The 14,756-nt window shown below is 33.7% G+C and overlaps 2 protein-coding genes across 6 annotated transcripts; both read right to left on the bottom strand.

The window, feature by feature from the left end:
- Positions 1-1,144: 1,144 nt before the first annotated feature.
- On the bottom strand, positions 1,145-6,864 carry LOC117122643 (zinc finger CCHC domain-containing protein 9-like). Of its 5 annotated transcripts, none has more exons than XM_033268321.1 (5): positions 6,847-6,864; positions 4,596-5,025; positions 3,791-3,941; positions 2,423-2,584; positions 1,145-2,285 (listed from the first exon to the last, which is right to left on the bottom strand). In XM_033268321.1, the coding sequence occupies exons 2-5, from the start codon at positions 5,007-5,009 to the stop codon at positions 2,155-2,157; spliced, it is 858 nt and encodes a 285-aa protein (XP_033124212.1). In that variant the 5' UTR covers positions 5,010-5,025; positions 6,847-6,864; the 3' UTR covers positions 1,145-2,154. The 5 variants fall into 5 exon arrangements, with proteins under 5 accessions (XP_033124212.1, XP_033124207.1, XP_033124208.1 ...); XM_033268316.1 differs by lacking the exon at positions 6,847-6,864 and adding an exon at positions 6,597-6,754; XM_033268317.1 differs by lacking the exon at positions 6,847-6,864 and adding an exon at positions 6,597-6,751 and having other exon boundaries at positions 4,596-5,021.
- Positions 6,865-11,733: 4,869 nt separating this feature from the next.
- Positions 11,734-12,786, bottom strand: LOC117122652 (octopamine receptor beta-2R-like). Its single transcript, XM_033268331.1, has one exon. The coding sequence runs from the start codon at positions 12,752-12,754 to the stop codon at positions 11,804-11,806; it is 951 nt and encodes a 316-aa protein (XP_033124222.1). The 5' UTR covers positions 12,755-12,786; the 3' UTR covers positions 11,734-11,803.
- Between the last annotated feature and the right edge of the window lie 1,970 nt (positions 12,787-14,756).

Genomic DNA, 14,756 nt, shown 5'->3' with positions numbered 1-14,756 from the left:
AGGGCCTCGATGATTAGGTGAGGGAGCTAGCTCAAAAAATAAGATGATTTGATTTTGACTACTTGAGTATGGTGTTTTTTTTTTAAGGAAGAGAGGGGGGGGGGTGCACTTCTAGATACACCACTGATTGTAGAACAGTAAATCAATCCTGCTAACTAATTTAAGATATAATAGTATATTTTTTTGTTCTGCTTATAGTGTATTCAAGTGATGCTATATTTACATGTTATTTTTTCATAAAATATAACTGTTTTTCATAGTAATTTTCAGGCTTGATGCTTAGTTTTGTACAATTAGTTTAAATAAGTGATGTGGTGCTGGCATCAATATAAAATCCTATCCTGTCTGTATATTGTTTATTATTAAAATATTTTGGTTCTCATATAATAACTGAGCATAAATACTTTACAAAAGTCTGTGAATTGGTGTTTTTATTGTTGAAAAAAACACCAGCTTTGTTTTTAGAATTACAAAATATTAAATATTTGATTGCGTATTTAATTTGCCAACATTTGTTGTATCATGACTGTTTCGATAGTTAATGTGCAGTATGTGATAATATGTCCATACTAAATTTCAGGTGATGAATTCATTTGAACTGCATGATGATGTCACAACACATCTATATATGGGCATGTTGAAGTCATATCAAGATAGTGTGGTTAGAGGTTAAAGTCCTGTTGAGACTCTGACAAAAAATTGTTGTATGCCCATATATAGACCTTCATGACCATATTTAGGCATGTCAAAGAAAATTTGATAGTTTATAATTTTCTTTACAGCTGCAAATAATATTGTATAACATCACAATATTTCAAGACCAAATGTTATTACTGTATTATTAACCCATTAAATTGCTAAAGAAAATCATTAACTTTAGTGATGTAAAATAATTAGATAAGTGAAATTATGTCAATCAGTCTATTATTAAAAACATATTACTTTATGCTGTGTTCATTCCAAATTGTTTTCATTAAAACACTATACAATCATTTTAAGGATTTAACAAAGAATTAACTCACTGATAGAAGATTCAGTCATTAAAATATATGTTCCTTAAGTTGATAGTCATGCTTAATGTTGAGAAATGGATAAATTCCTGACATTTATTCTGTGTCTTGGATTTATTATATTGTAAGCCTTATAAATATTGAAATCATTTATTCAGTGTTGTCTTGGTGTATAATAAAAATGTGTATAGTATGAACATTAAGAGGGAAAATCAATGAAACCAGAAACATGTGTACAAACGACTTAAGAAATCTCTTAAATGTTTATTAAATTACAAAATAAATTTGTAAACCTATATTCTTCTGTTTCTGTACTTCAGTGATGCAAGCCTAGAACTTGGGGCACAAAAATTAAAAGCATGGTAAAGGTAAGGCCGTGGTCTGTGACTACCTAGCAGCTGTAAAGAGACGCTTCATGGTAGCTACAATACAATGGATCTCCATTTTAAAGTCCCTATCCGAGAAGACTTGGTTCTACCAACCTTATTATGGGCGAGGAGCAGCTACAACCAGCGCCGATTGTTAAGGCTGTAGCAGTGCTCCTGCCTTATTGCAGCCAAATAGCTGAAAAACTTATAGCATTATTGCTGGCTTATGAATCCATCTTGGATATGTGGGAGTGGTTTACGTTTTCTGCTGATAGTTATCACATCTGTGTCTCCATGGAATCGCGTTGGCTGATTGTTAGTGCCTATCCGGCTTCAAATGACCATTGTGCCACTCCACAAATTAGGTAGATTTAACACATGTAGAAAATATGGGGCATTTCGTAAATTAAAAGGAAGATGTATATCTGTTAAATTACAATGTCATTAACAAGGTTATATAACACATAATGTAAAAGGTTTTTTTTTTCTACTAGCTCAATTCATGTCCCTTGCAAAGCAATGGGATACAGTATAAATTTGCATGCAAACATCCATGATGACAAATTTGACACTTCTGCTAACCGCTTTAAGTTTAGCATACACTTTCTAAAATGTATAGCAAACCCTCTTCATCACATGTCATTTCTCCACCGATTGTGTTTGCAATGACAACTATCAATTTGTGTACATTGTGGCCCACGACTACGACCATCTTCATTCTTAACCACAGTTCAAGCTTTTCCTACATTTCCTTCTGAATTACCATCCAATTGAGTTCAGAATGTGACAATTTTTGGCCCAGTTTTCTTTTTCTTGCGAGGCTTTTGAATTTGCAGTCCATCTACAGCATCTGCACTCATCAAAGGGTCTATAGTTGAAATGGTCCATGGCTTGGCAGTTTCTAAATCTATTAAAAGTATATGTATATAAATGTTATACAACTGATTGACATGGATGTTGAAGTACAAATGTTGCATCAGATTGGATTTTTTTTCAATACACACCAAGGATAATATACTGTGGGGACAATCCAGAAGTATTTACCTTTGTCTTTCACACTGGAACAGTTCCACCATCTATGCTCCACTGATCCACATGTCTTGCATCCCCCACCTAGGGGGTACAGGCCTTTGGGGTTGTCAGGACATGACTTAGCCAGGTGACCCATTTCCTCGCATATGAAGCACTTGGCAAATGGTACTTCACCTTCAAGAAAAACCAATGTGATAAAAATACATACATGGATTAAACTAATATCCCTAAAAATTTTACATACTTTATTATATGAAGCTGCCATACAAATATGAGTAATACAAATATGAATACATCAAATCACATAATCAATAAAATAAAACTTTAATGAGAATACAAACATGAGGACACGATATGCATGATGAGCAGTCAACAGAATTTCAGCTAATGCACTGTGTTCTCCAAAATTGTTGAAATTATTGGATTTTTCTTTGTTGAATTTATGCTCCTTTTTTTTGTTTTACATTAAAACTATTTTAATAAGAACATTTTAATATATATAATTTTATTGGCCCTTTTACTATTGCTATTATTGTATAATTTGAAAATGTATGATTCTTGTAACTGATTTATGGGTTTGTAATTAGCCCTTTTACTCTTGCTATTATTGTCTAATCTGAAAATGTATCATTCCTTGTAACTGATTTTAAGGGTTTGTAATTAACAGTACTGCCTTTATTTACGATAAATAAATATCCTTTTTTATAAACACACCTAAATCATTTGATTGGTGGATTTCGTATCACGCGACATGGGTTATTAACCCAATTTCGTCACTCCTCATAGAAATTTAGTTCCACCATATATATTCACTTCTATCCATTTTTGTCCATTGCACGCCAGGTGCCTAGGAAACAAAGAATTTTTCCGGAAGATTAAATCTATAAAATGACATCCATTGCACGGCGCCTAGGATATGACATGACTTCAACCTAATACAATCTTTTGATTGGTTAAAAAGATGCTGGACTGAAAAGGTAGATTTTCTTTCATAAAATATCAAATTACAAGAATCTCCGATAAGATGGTATAATTCATACTCCAAGTATCGAAATGCACACCTATGTGTCGAGATTCAATATTTCGACATTAATTATGTTATCATCAGGAAGAATCTCCATTCAGAAAAAGGGTTGATTTTTTTTCATAAAATATCAAATGACAAGAATCTATTTTAGGTGTTATAAAACAAATAATGAATGTTTTTTACTCGTGCAATGGAAAGAATATTTTCATTCGTTCAAAGATTGACACTTCCACCACCACCTTGTTGAATGGAACAGTCAATCTTTAAACTCATTCTAATGTTCAGATGCAACATTATATTCTGCCATAATCATTAGAAACAAACATATGACTGCTGACTTGAAAAATTAGTACCTTTGAGAGGATTCACTTTAGCTTTGCATCTGCTTATGTCATGTTCAGTTGAACCGCATCGGAAGCACATTCCTACTCCCTCGTCTTGCTCTTCTGTAACTTGAGGGCAGTCTGCAACACCATGCCCAGTTTCACGACAATGAAAACAAACCTGATACACACAAAAGAAAATATAGCAATTATGTAACGATGATTTGGGTTTGTAATAGAGTACTACAGTGTTATGTGTTATACTACTCTATTGTTATCGGCGGCACAAAAGGCGTTCAACCGATGCCATTTTTTTCCACTGAAAAACCACTGATCCCAATTTCTAACGTAATTATTAAGAAGTTGTATCTTAATTTGTCTTCGTAAATGTTAATTAATGATTAAATGTGTGTTCAATAGCCAATATAATGCAAGCTTTTTGTGTTTTTAGTACATTTTGATGGTAAATTATTAATAGGGTTTTAAAATGCCTATTCCAGAAAGCCTATTCTAAGCCATTAAGATTATGAAGTCATTTAGGCGTAATGAACGATAACCAATGTCCAGAAGGGCGCCACCTGGTGTTGTGACGACACAACTGTGGTACTTTATGGACCTTTTCGATATGGCCCACCTCTTGGATATTGATATTTTGAGATCCAACAAAAAAACGACAGCAGATACGTATGCGTGTTTGTGGACAACATGTGTTTTTGTGGGCCAAGTGTGTATTACTAGCCCTGTTCTTATTGGTCAGTAAGTTTAATTTGATTAACCCTCCAGAAAGGTCCATTACTGCCAATAGTTACTTTCTTGTCTATTACAGTAATCTTACCATTTTACTTGTTTTGGCTTTCTTCCTTTTTAGTCTCCTAACTTCTCTCCTCTTGTCTTTCTTCCCTTCTTCATCTCCTAATTTTCTTGCTTCATTTAATTTCTTCTGTTCCTCCTTCAATTTTTCATCTAACTCCTTTATACTTTCCACAAGTGTTGGCTTCTTCATGTCATCATCAAATCGACCCTTGATCTTCTCGAATCCTTCTGGAATAAGCATCTGTTGTTTGAATTTTCTAGGTTGTAACTTGTAATTGCTATCTCTGGATTTGACCCTGTTAAGTGGTCCATTGTCTCTATTTGTCCTACGCAGGCCAACAGGAAGTGCTTTCAAATCCTTTTTAAGATCCTTCCAAGATGCTGCCTGCTCCGGTTTCTTTTTATTGGCAGTTCCACCTCTAGCAAACCGAGTCATCTTTTACTTAGGCTGACTTGTTTAAAAAAAAAACAAGATATTTAAATAATAATATATAATATTTATGTGAGACTTAAAATATACTAAATATATAGGATTTACTCATAAATTTATTAGCGAAAAATATAATTATTTTAATGTTAATTTAAATTTAATGTTAATAATTTTTTTATTATTTCATATTCTATAAGCTAGCACACCCTCATTTAATCATCGATTTACAAATACATACATAAATTTACAAATTGTACAGTATCAGATGAAATTCAATTAGTTATTACAGTCATACCTATTATGATTATAAATTATAATTTGTTTTTTATTTTACTACAAAACCATAGTTTAAACAAACTGAAAACCGTGGTTAAATTTGTCATGGTTAATTCAAACATGAAATAATTAAATAAAAGTAGCAAAAACTTTCAAAACCTTGGTTCACAGTGCATTTTGGCATTCAAAAAAATAAATAAATAATTTATGTTTTGGGTGAATTTGCGCTTGGTGTAGTTATATACCTGCCAACTTCGCTGGTATCTGATGCGCGAGACAAAAAAAAATGAAATGTGTATATAGTGCCCTCTAGGTAAAAAAATCACAAAATAGAGCACCCTCTGTTCTTTTTTCTTAATTCTAGTGATCGAACTTCACTACTGAATATTCGTCGGTTGGTAAACTTTTTTAAGATAAATTCATAAGGCCTGTATTTACACTTTAATGACGAATTCACATTATTTTAATGAATTTTAGGGTATAAATTGGCCTATACATTTTATAAATAACACTTTCATGATGCGCGAGATAAAACATAGGCGTGAGATGCAAAAAGTGAATGCTCATGTGTGAGACTCGTGCATTGCGTGAGAGTTGGCAGGTACAGCAGGTGTATAGTTCGCACTAAACACATTAGCTCGAACTTGCATCCGCTCAAACCTTTTATCGATACACAGACCTGCCAACACTTGGGTTATGAAAATCTGGAGGTTTTTTTTAAGAATCTTAAAAAAATCTGGAGATTTATAAAAAAAATCTGGAGGTTTCCAGAATTAACCAAAAGATGATGCAAGATACCAAAAAAGTCACGTCACTACAAATCATTGGCCGTTGGTGGCTGTTTGTCTATTGCACCGCGAAGCGAGCATGCGGCAAATACATTGAATAATAACAATCAAATTAATCAAATTATGCATAAATCGGAGTATTTTTTAGGAGGGGGTTGCCTGTGAAATCGGGTGAAAATTACATTCGATTGGGAGAACTGGAGATTTGTTTAAATATCGGGTGACACCCGACAGGCCTACTACTACTATCATCAGGGTGTTGTAATCCCTGCTACTGCTACAATTTAGGCCTGGGCCTAAACCTAGTAAGCCTTTTACCTAGGCCAAGTAGTAGTAGTAGGCCCTCCTAACTAGTACTATGCCTAGGCCTACTACTCTACTAGCCTAGTAACTAGGCCTAGCCCCTAGCTAGTCAGTACTAGACTACTCTACTAACTGTACATACACAGGTCTCCCATCCAGGCCTAAACCTAAAATTCATTCATAATCTAATTTACAATATAAACAAATGTAAAATTAGGAACGCAACCTGATAAACGTTGCCACGAATTACCAACCATAAGCCCTACGCTAAAGTGTCAAGCATGCTTTTAGCGGCATCCCCATGCCAGAATGACACAGTTTTTGTAAACAGAGATACTTGCATGCTAGGCCTAGCGTAGGTTAGGCATGTCTAAAATGTTGTTTTTTAAAGAATATTTGTCATTATAAATGGACATTAAAGTAGCATAATATTAATTCATATAATTAGTATTTGTACTTCAATAAAAATGACGAACCAATATTAATGGTATATTAAATGAGCAATATATTACTCCAATAATTTATTGAAATATTTGCAAGGACACGTTTCATCCAACATGTCAGCGCCCTATGTACGAGTTTGATTCGTTGAGTAGACTACGAAGGATCTGACACTAGGACTATTGGATCGCTTATTTGCGGTGTAAGTATTTAAAATACCATGCAACTGATTAACGCAAACAACATTGGTTTCTAATTTTGAAAATCCAACGAATTTAACCAGGCTTCGCCGCCTCTCTCTCTAGGCTAGGCCAGGACCTACTTTACTACTTCTACTAGTACTAGGCTAAGGCTAAGCGGCGGCCAAGCAAGGCCCTACACCTAGGCTATCTAGGCCTAGTGGGCCTATGGGTTAGGCCTACAATACTAAAATGATGGCTAGGCGTAGCCTAGGCCTAGACTAAAAAGTAAGACCTAGCCTAGGCCTTAGGGAGGCCTGGCTAGATAGTGCTACTACTACTACTACTACTACTATACTACTAACTAGCATACTATACTAGGCCAGCCTCGTTTGTATTATTAGTCCTAGGGGCCTAGGATAGGGCCTTTTTTAGATAGGAGCCTGTAGAAACTGTAAAATAATAAATAAGGTCTAGGCCTATGCCGGGAATATATCTTCCATTAACAAATTTGGCCTAGAAATCTGTACGCACATTTCATAAACATGAGCTGAGTTCCACGCAGATTTTGCCGAAAATTGGGTCTTGGCATCTTATAATAATAATAATAATATGCAGTAGTTACTGCTCTGCGCACCTATTTTCCTGGCAATTTTCTGTGCAAATTCATACAAATTTTACTTAAAGTTTTGGTTTACTTTAAACAAAATTTCAATATCATATATTTTATTAATTTAAGAAAAAAGTGCCTTATTTACTTGCGAATGAAAAGATTAAAGGATATAAGCCAAAAAAATGTTATTTAACCGTGAGTTTGGATCGGGAAAATATAGGATTGATGTTTTACGCTACCTGATATGTTATATCGTACCAAATACTCTGTACGTCAGTACACTATAACCACGACTGTAGACTACTTAGTGACTAGTGTTGAATCCGATCCCCTCGCAAGGAGCAGTTACTGCAATTGATATGCTATTTTGATGTGAGTTTGCATCAGGAAAATATCATAGGAATTATGTTTGACCCTACCTGACGTGTTATTTTACCAAATACTCAGTACGTTCCCAAATTTGCGAAAAAAAATTTGCAAGTGATTCAGGTGGGAATTAAGCCCACGACCTGCCATATTTACTAACCAGCACAATTGACTACTAAGAAAGATGCCTCACAGACTTTACAATGTATACTGTACTTTGTATTGATTTTGTAATAAGAAGTAACAATTCAACATCATCATCATCATCATCATCTGCTACGTTCTTTCATCATGGGCAAACATTACATACGTTAAACATTTCCATGACTCTCTGTCAGTGATCAGGTAGTCTGTCATCTTTTAATGGATTCCTTTCATTGCTGCAGACCATTCAACAATTCATTAGAAAGATGTTTATTGTTAATTGAAACATAATAATAGACCTTATTGAATTCTAGAGGAAGTTAGATGGGACCGGGTGTATAATTTGAGCCTCGGGTAATTTTAGTACTAAACCAAAGTTTTGAGTCTCAATCATTAACATTGTAATGATTAACATTATTTTGATTACAGTGCAAAAATTCACCCAAGTTTTTACATTACTAAACTAAACTAAAACTGTAATTCTTCAGTGATTGAGTTTAGAAATCTTGTAGTGCTTTATTAAAAATCAAGTATTGTTAAACAATTTTTTCTTTAATGCTGCCAACATGTTATGTTGTGGTAGCATGACCATGGCATATTTGTTATTAGCAAGGATATGCTGTGTATGTTGTGTGCAGTTTGTTCCTTTTGCTCATTTGAGTTGCTGTTGTTTCAAAGTTGTCTAAAACTGTGCGCACAATATCCAAACTTGGCAAGATTTATTTCAGCAATTATCGTATGATTCAGCATAATGTATTTTTTAGGGAGATATACAGCAATTCTGATGTTTTATTTTAATAATCACAAAATTTGCAATATTAAAATATAGGCCATGTGTGGGTGGGACACAGTCAGTAGCTAGTACAACTGAAAATATAAGATTAAAAATTGATAGGATTTATCACTGCTACATATAATACTAATATAATTACTAAGGAATTAGTCTGATAGTTTCATCAGGCCTAGCCTAGGCCTGACCTCTCCGTGGGCTACTGCTGGGCTACGATTTCAGGGTGACCTTCCTCTAGGCCAGACCTAGGAAATCTTCCTTTATTCTGGGTACTCATTATTTAATAGTACACTGTTCTTTCCTGATTTCCAGGGTATGATTGTAAACTACCGTACATTAAATTACAAAAAAAAAATTAGGGAAAAAAAATGTATATAAATATAATTATATAAATACAAGAAACAGAAAAGAAAAACAAATTGGTATTAAATAAGGTTTTTTTTTAAAAGAATGTAAGAAAAGAGAATGAAAGCAATTCTGATGTTTTATGTGATCAGACAATTTGCAATAGGATTTATCATTACTATATAAATACTAATATAATTACTAAGGAATAAAGATTCAAATAGGACATCGCCAAAGCAAAAAAGTGAGCACAATTAATCATCATGGACTTTTATAATAATTGGAAGCGTATTAATTTAAGAGCTAAGTAAATAATCAAAGTGGAGGTGATTTGGCGCATTGGAAACGGTTTGGTTTCCCAACCTTGAAGTCGGGGTTTCGATCCCACCCAGGGGAATCATCACACTTATCCGCTTCACACTACTTGAAATTTGGGATAAGCTCCAACCCTCCTATGGTGATTGAAAGTATACATATTAATTAGGGCTAGGCCTGAAGTCTCGCATATTTACGTACTGTATGATTTGATTTTCAAAGATTTTTCATTTTTCCTACATTATTTTTTTGATGTCATATTTTGTGTTTTTCTTTATTTGTAAATTCATATTCTATTTTTTATATATTATATTTTTAAATTTTGTTAATTTATACACAATTCAGCCATGTACAGCAATGTACAGTATGCAGTTTACTGGAAGATTAAATGAATATACCTCAATGTAAGTCATCATGCTATTAATACTTTTTTACAAACAAAAAAAATATAATAATACAAATAAAAAATAAAACCCACAAATTCAATTCAATTCCATTCATTTTACTCAGTCTAATATATACAACAAAAAATGTGACCTTGGAAGCTAGCGATCAAACATAAATAGTTAAAAACAGACTTGAACCTTTAAAATGTTCCAAACAGTACAGTAAATAGTACAGTAAAATGATATTATTGAAACTGTATAAAATACAGTAAAATGTAAAAAGGTATATTATTAAAACATTAAAATATATTATTAAAACATTAAAAAACAGTAAAAACTATTAAGATAAATTATTAACACTGTACGATGATAATACAAAGAGCAATTAACAACAATTAACCGTCAACTCCCCAACAAGTGTAAGAAACAGCATGCACAATTTGCAAATTGTGCAAGACATGTATCCACTCTCCACTCTGCAGCACCACATCAATACAACTATACAGTAGAAGGTTATAACACAAATAATACTGGAATCAACTTGTACTACTTGTAATTGTTGTTTCTACTACTGTACAAGGCATTGCATTGTGATACAGTATACTACAGCAATCAAGCTTAAGCGGTTCTTCCCAATCCCGTCATTCCTTTCAAAGTGTCAAGCCGGATTTACATTTACAACTTGTTTGTCCATTAATTGACATAAACAATTTTTTTCACTAATATTTTTCAATTCTAAAGTAATAAAACTGTAGTATACTATAATATATATATTTGAAATATATATATATACTATTGAAAGTTTTTTAGCAATACATCCTTAGTTTCTGAGTTCTTAGTCATATATCAAATCATGTACAGTATGTCTAAGGCTAAAGAATAAGAAGATGTAGCCAAAAAACAAATCTTTATTGTAACAAATACTGAGTTCCTTATTTTGGCTAACTAATTTACTACTTATACCTACTTACATTGCGAGTCATCAAATAATGAATTTATTGTAAATTTTGTATATATTTTACATTTTTTATTTGGTATACCAAAATCATTAGTTCATTAAATATTCATAACAAATCTATATTTTGGAGAAAAGTTACATGGATGGTGCAGAGGGATCTTCTTATTTCAACCTTCCTGACTGTTTGGCTCCAATAGGAGTGTTGGCCAGTACATGTATAAGACAATACAAGATCTCTGTCATGATTAAATTCTTACCAAGGGTTACAAGTTGTGGAAGTCAAATTCCTGGAGATTTTGTCGAACTGGACAGGCAGAGGTTTGTGACGCATGTAGTAGCTAAAAAGCATGTACAAGGACACGTGTGTACAAATTTTATTGCCATGTTCAGTATAAAAACAAACAGGCTTGAGCAGGGTTAGGTCACTGTTAATACCATATTGCTGCCTAGAATGTTCAATAAGTCTTATGTCTGCCAGATTTAATGCATAGGAATGGGAAAATTTAGCTTAAAAAAGCCCTAATTGTGAAATCTGTTAAAATCCTGAAGAAATACAAAAGAAATTCAAATTCCGGGAGAAAATGAGGAATTTCCAGGAGACCGGGAGATGAACCAAAATTCCTGGAGACTCCAGGACAATCCAGGAGACTTGGGAGCCCTGCATTACAACATTGATATGTGTATAACATTGACAACAGAAGGTCTTAAAGAATCCTTCTTTATAATCATTGAGTTTGTAGGCATAAACAAACGGGTTACCTTCCATGTTTGAAACTGCAATAAATACAGCAATATCACATGAAATATGATGTTTATTGCTCCATGATAAAACCTACAAACTTTCGGGTGGCTTTTAACCTCAGTTTATGATGATACTTGCATGTAATACAGTCTCTCTAATGTTGACGACAGAAAGTCTTAGCGAATCCTTCTTTAAAGTCTTTGAGTTTGTAGGCATAAACAAATGGATTAATTGCCATATTAGATACAGCAATCAATAAGGCAATGTCGCGAGAGGCATGATCAATAAAATCGAAACATTCGCATATCGTGTAAACAACATACAGCAAAATCAGTGGAGAAATACAGATGGTATACACCAGTGTGTTAATGGACATAGTAATGATGAAATTTCGTTGAGCATCATGTGCCTTGTCTTTCTGATGGGTTTGCGATGGTGAAATATTTATCTCAACAGCTGATTCATCGCTACCATGATTTGTATGTGCTTGCATTGTTAACTCTGCTCGAATTTTAGTTTGTTTCTTCAGTGTGATATGTACACGAAAGTAGCAAAATGTCATAGTGCAAATTGGAATTACCGCATTTGCCAGTAATAAAATTGCACCTGACAGTATCTGAAAGCCTTCGTTTTTATAATAAAAGGTACATTTTCCAGGAACTGCAGGATCTTCCACAAGTATGAACACATACTGAAATGTTACTAGAAATGCAGCTACAAGTGGAATACATAACTGTGGTAACAAACTTTGCTTATGTTTACCTCTTATCCAGTACTTCAATGGATGCACCACTGCGATGTACCTCTCAATAGAAATGAAGACAAGGTTTAGCGTTGAGGCAGATAAAAAGAAGAAGAAAAGCGTTGTAAACTTACAGTAGATGGCAATATTTCCGTTAGGGGCAGGGTAATTGAAATAATATAGATAGAGGCAACATGCTATCATGTCGAGAAAGGATTGTTGAAGCACCAGGAGATACGTGAATGATCTACGATAAATCTTGCAGTTGATAAACACAATAATCACCGTTAGATTTGCAAAAAACCCAATAATCGTCAGAAGGTAATTTGAAACAGTCACACTAATATCATTGTCTCTTGTCATGGTTGAAACGTTGCTGTTGTCATATGGCAACATTGTCAATATCTATAGCATATACGGTAAAAATAAAAATATTATTTTGTTACAAACATTCATATTCGACTTTAACCATTATTTTTGGTCTGATAATAATTAAATAGTAAGTAATGATAGTAATGGTTATGACGGCAGCAGCAAAATTGGAATTTTACAATTCCTAATTTGATATTTAAAGCTAATAAATTCATGCTATGAAGGAACTAATTACAAAATATACACTGCTACAAAAACCTGGACCTATTGGTGATTCACCGGTTAAAATATTTTGCATAGCAAATCCAATGCTTTTGAAAAGATTAAAATTTTATCTTACAGTGTGAAGGAACTATAAAAAAAATTGTGGTGTTGGGCATTTTTGTTGGAAAATGCTTGACCATCTATAAATTTTTTTGGAGCAAAATAAACATTGGTATTCAAGTTTGTGATGAATAATTCATCAACAAGGTCTCTTGGTGTTCTTACAAAGAAGTAAAATAAAAACATGTTATATGTTAAACTAAAATGCATGATTGACCGTCACCACTGTCAATCATCTACACACAAAGTGTTAATGTCCAGTAAGTGTAGAAGTGTTGGTTGGATAGAGTTTTGTGGTTCTTGAATTCTTGTGGTTATTAATGTGTATGATACTACAGTAGGAATGTAAGGTTAGAGTTTCTTTGAACATTTTTTTTACTTTGGATTTAGTGAATTAATCTGAGCGACCACAGCTAAACCAGACATGTAGTTTGTACTGAATTATTTATTTATATTCACATATTAAACCTTTAGTTAGCGTAAATATGTAAAACTGTAGTCGGTCTCACTCTTTCTGTTAAATCTTATTATATGTCATGACAGAAAAAGTGGGGGGGGGTCATGTTTGAAGTGACTAAATTTAAATTTTCATGTTTTCTTTACTTTGATAAATTTTGATTTGAAAGTTTTCTATTTTCATAGAATTTTTTACTTTGTATTTTGTGAAACCAACAATATTTAAAACGGTTTTTGAACCCGAAAGGTTATTGGTGAGTCTAAAGAAGAATGTAAGAGGTGTATCGGTCCTGATTTTTATTTTATTTTTGGCTGCTTTTTATTAAAAACAGTGTATTGTTGACTGATCTTTTGCTTGTAGACAGAATAGCAGATGGTAAATTATAACCCCCTCACTGAGAAACCATTTCAAATTCTGGACATGAAACTAACAATAAATTTTACTTGGCCATAGTGTAAACAAGATACACTGAGATTAAAGGCCAACTCAGACAGCGTCGGCCGACGCAGCCCGACCCGATTTATCGTCGGGGACAGTCTTAAGCCGTCGTGAGAAATATTAAACACGTTTAATATTCTACTACGCGACTGCCCCCGACGCTTGACAACTACAAGGATGAAGATCTGTCTCTTATACACATCTAGATGTGTATAAGAGACAGCTGTAGTAATGATGATGGAGCTTCTCTGATAGTGTTTGTCTTGAATTTCTGATGTGATTGTGTTGGTGGAATTTTTGTTACTGTACAACAGTTGGTATAATAACCACTGGTTTGGGATGCTCCCAGTTCAAGCTTTGCTTGGTAAAAAGATTTAAAGCTTATGGCTTTTGTGAACTAATTATTTTTACTGCAGTATTGGATAATGTGGTGTTCTTCCTCAGACCTTACCATAGTCAGGGTCCCAAGTTGGAAGAAGTCAATTCCGGGAGAACTGCAGTGGTGGATCCAAGAATTCAAAATAGAGACGGGGGAAGGGGCAGACAGGGAGAAGCTTTCACATATGTAGGGTCCATACTACCTCATCTCCACCATGATTGAGGCTGAGGCAAGAAAATGTATGATTAGGCCTAAAAAAATTAATTGTTTTTGTTTGCCCTTCTTTTTTTAAAATGATAAATAGGGCAAGTATGAACACATACTGAAATGTTACTAGAAATGCAGGAATACATAACTGCAGTAAAAGCTACCGGACCTGATGGAGTCAGCTCCCG

The sequence above is a fragment of the Anneissia japonica genome, unplaced genomic scaffold, assembly GCF_011630105.1.
Source record: "Anneissia japonica isolate Jap-2015-1 unplaced genomic scaffold, ASM1163010v1 scaffold287945_len1679841_cov205, whole genome shotgun sequence".
NCBI lineage: Eukaryota > Metazoa > Echinodermata > Crinoidea > Comatulida > Comatulidae > Anneissia > Anneissia japonica.
This window is presented reverse-complemented; position numbering and strand designations above follow the sequence as displayed.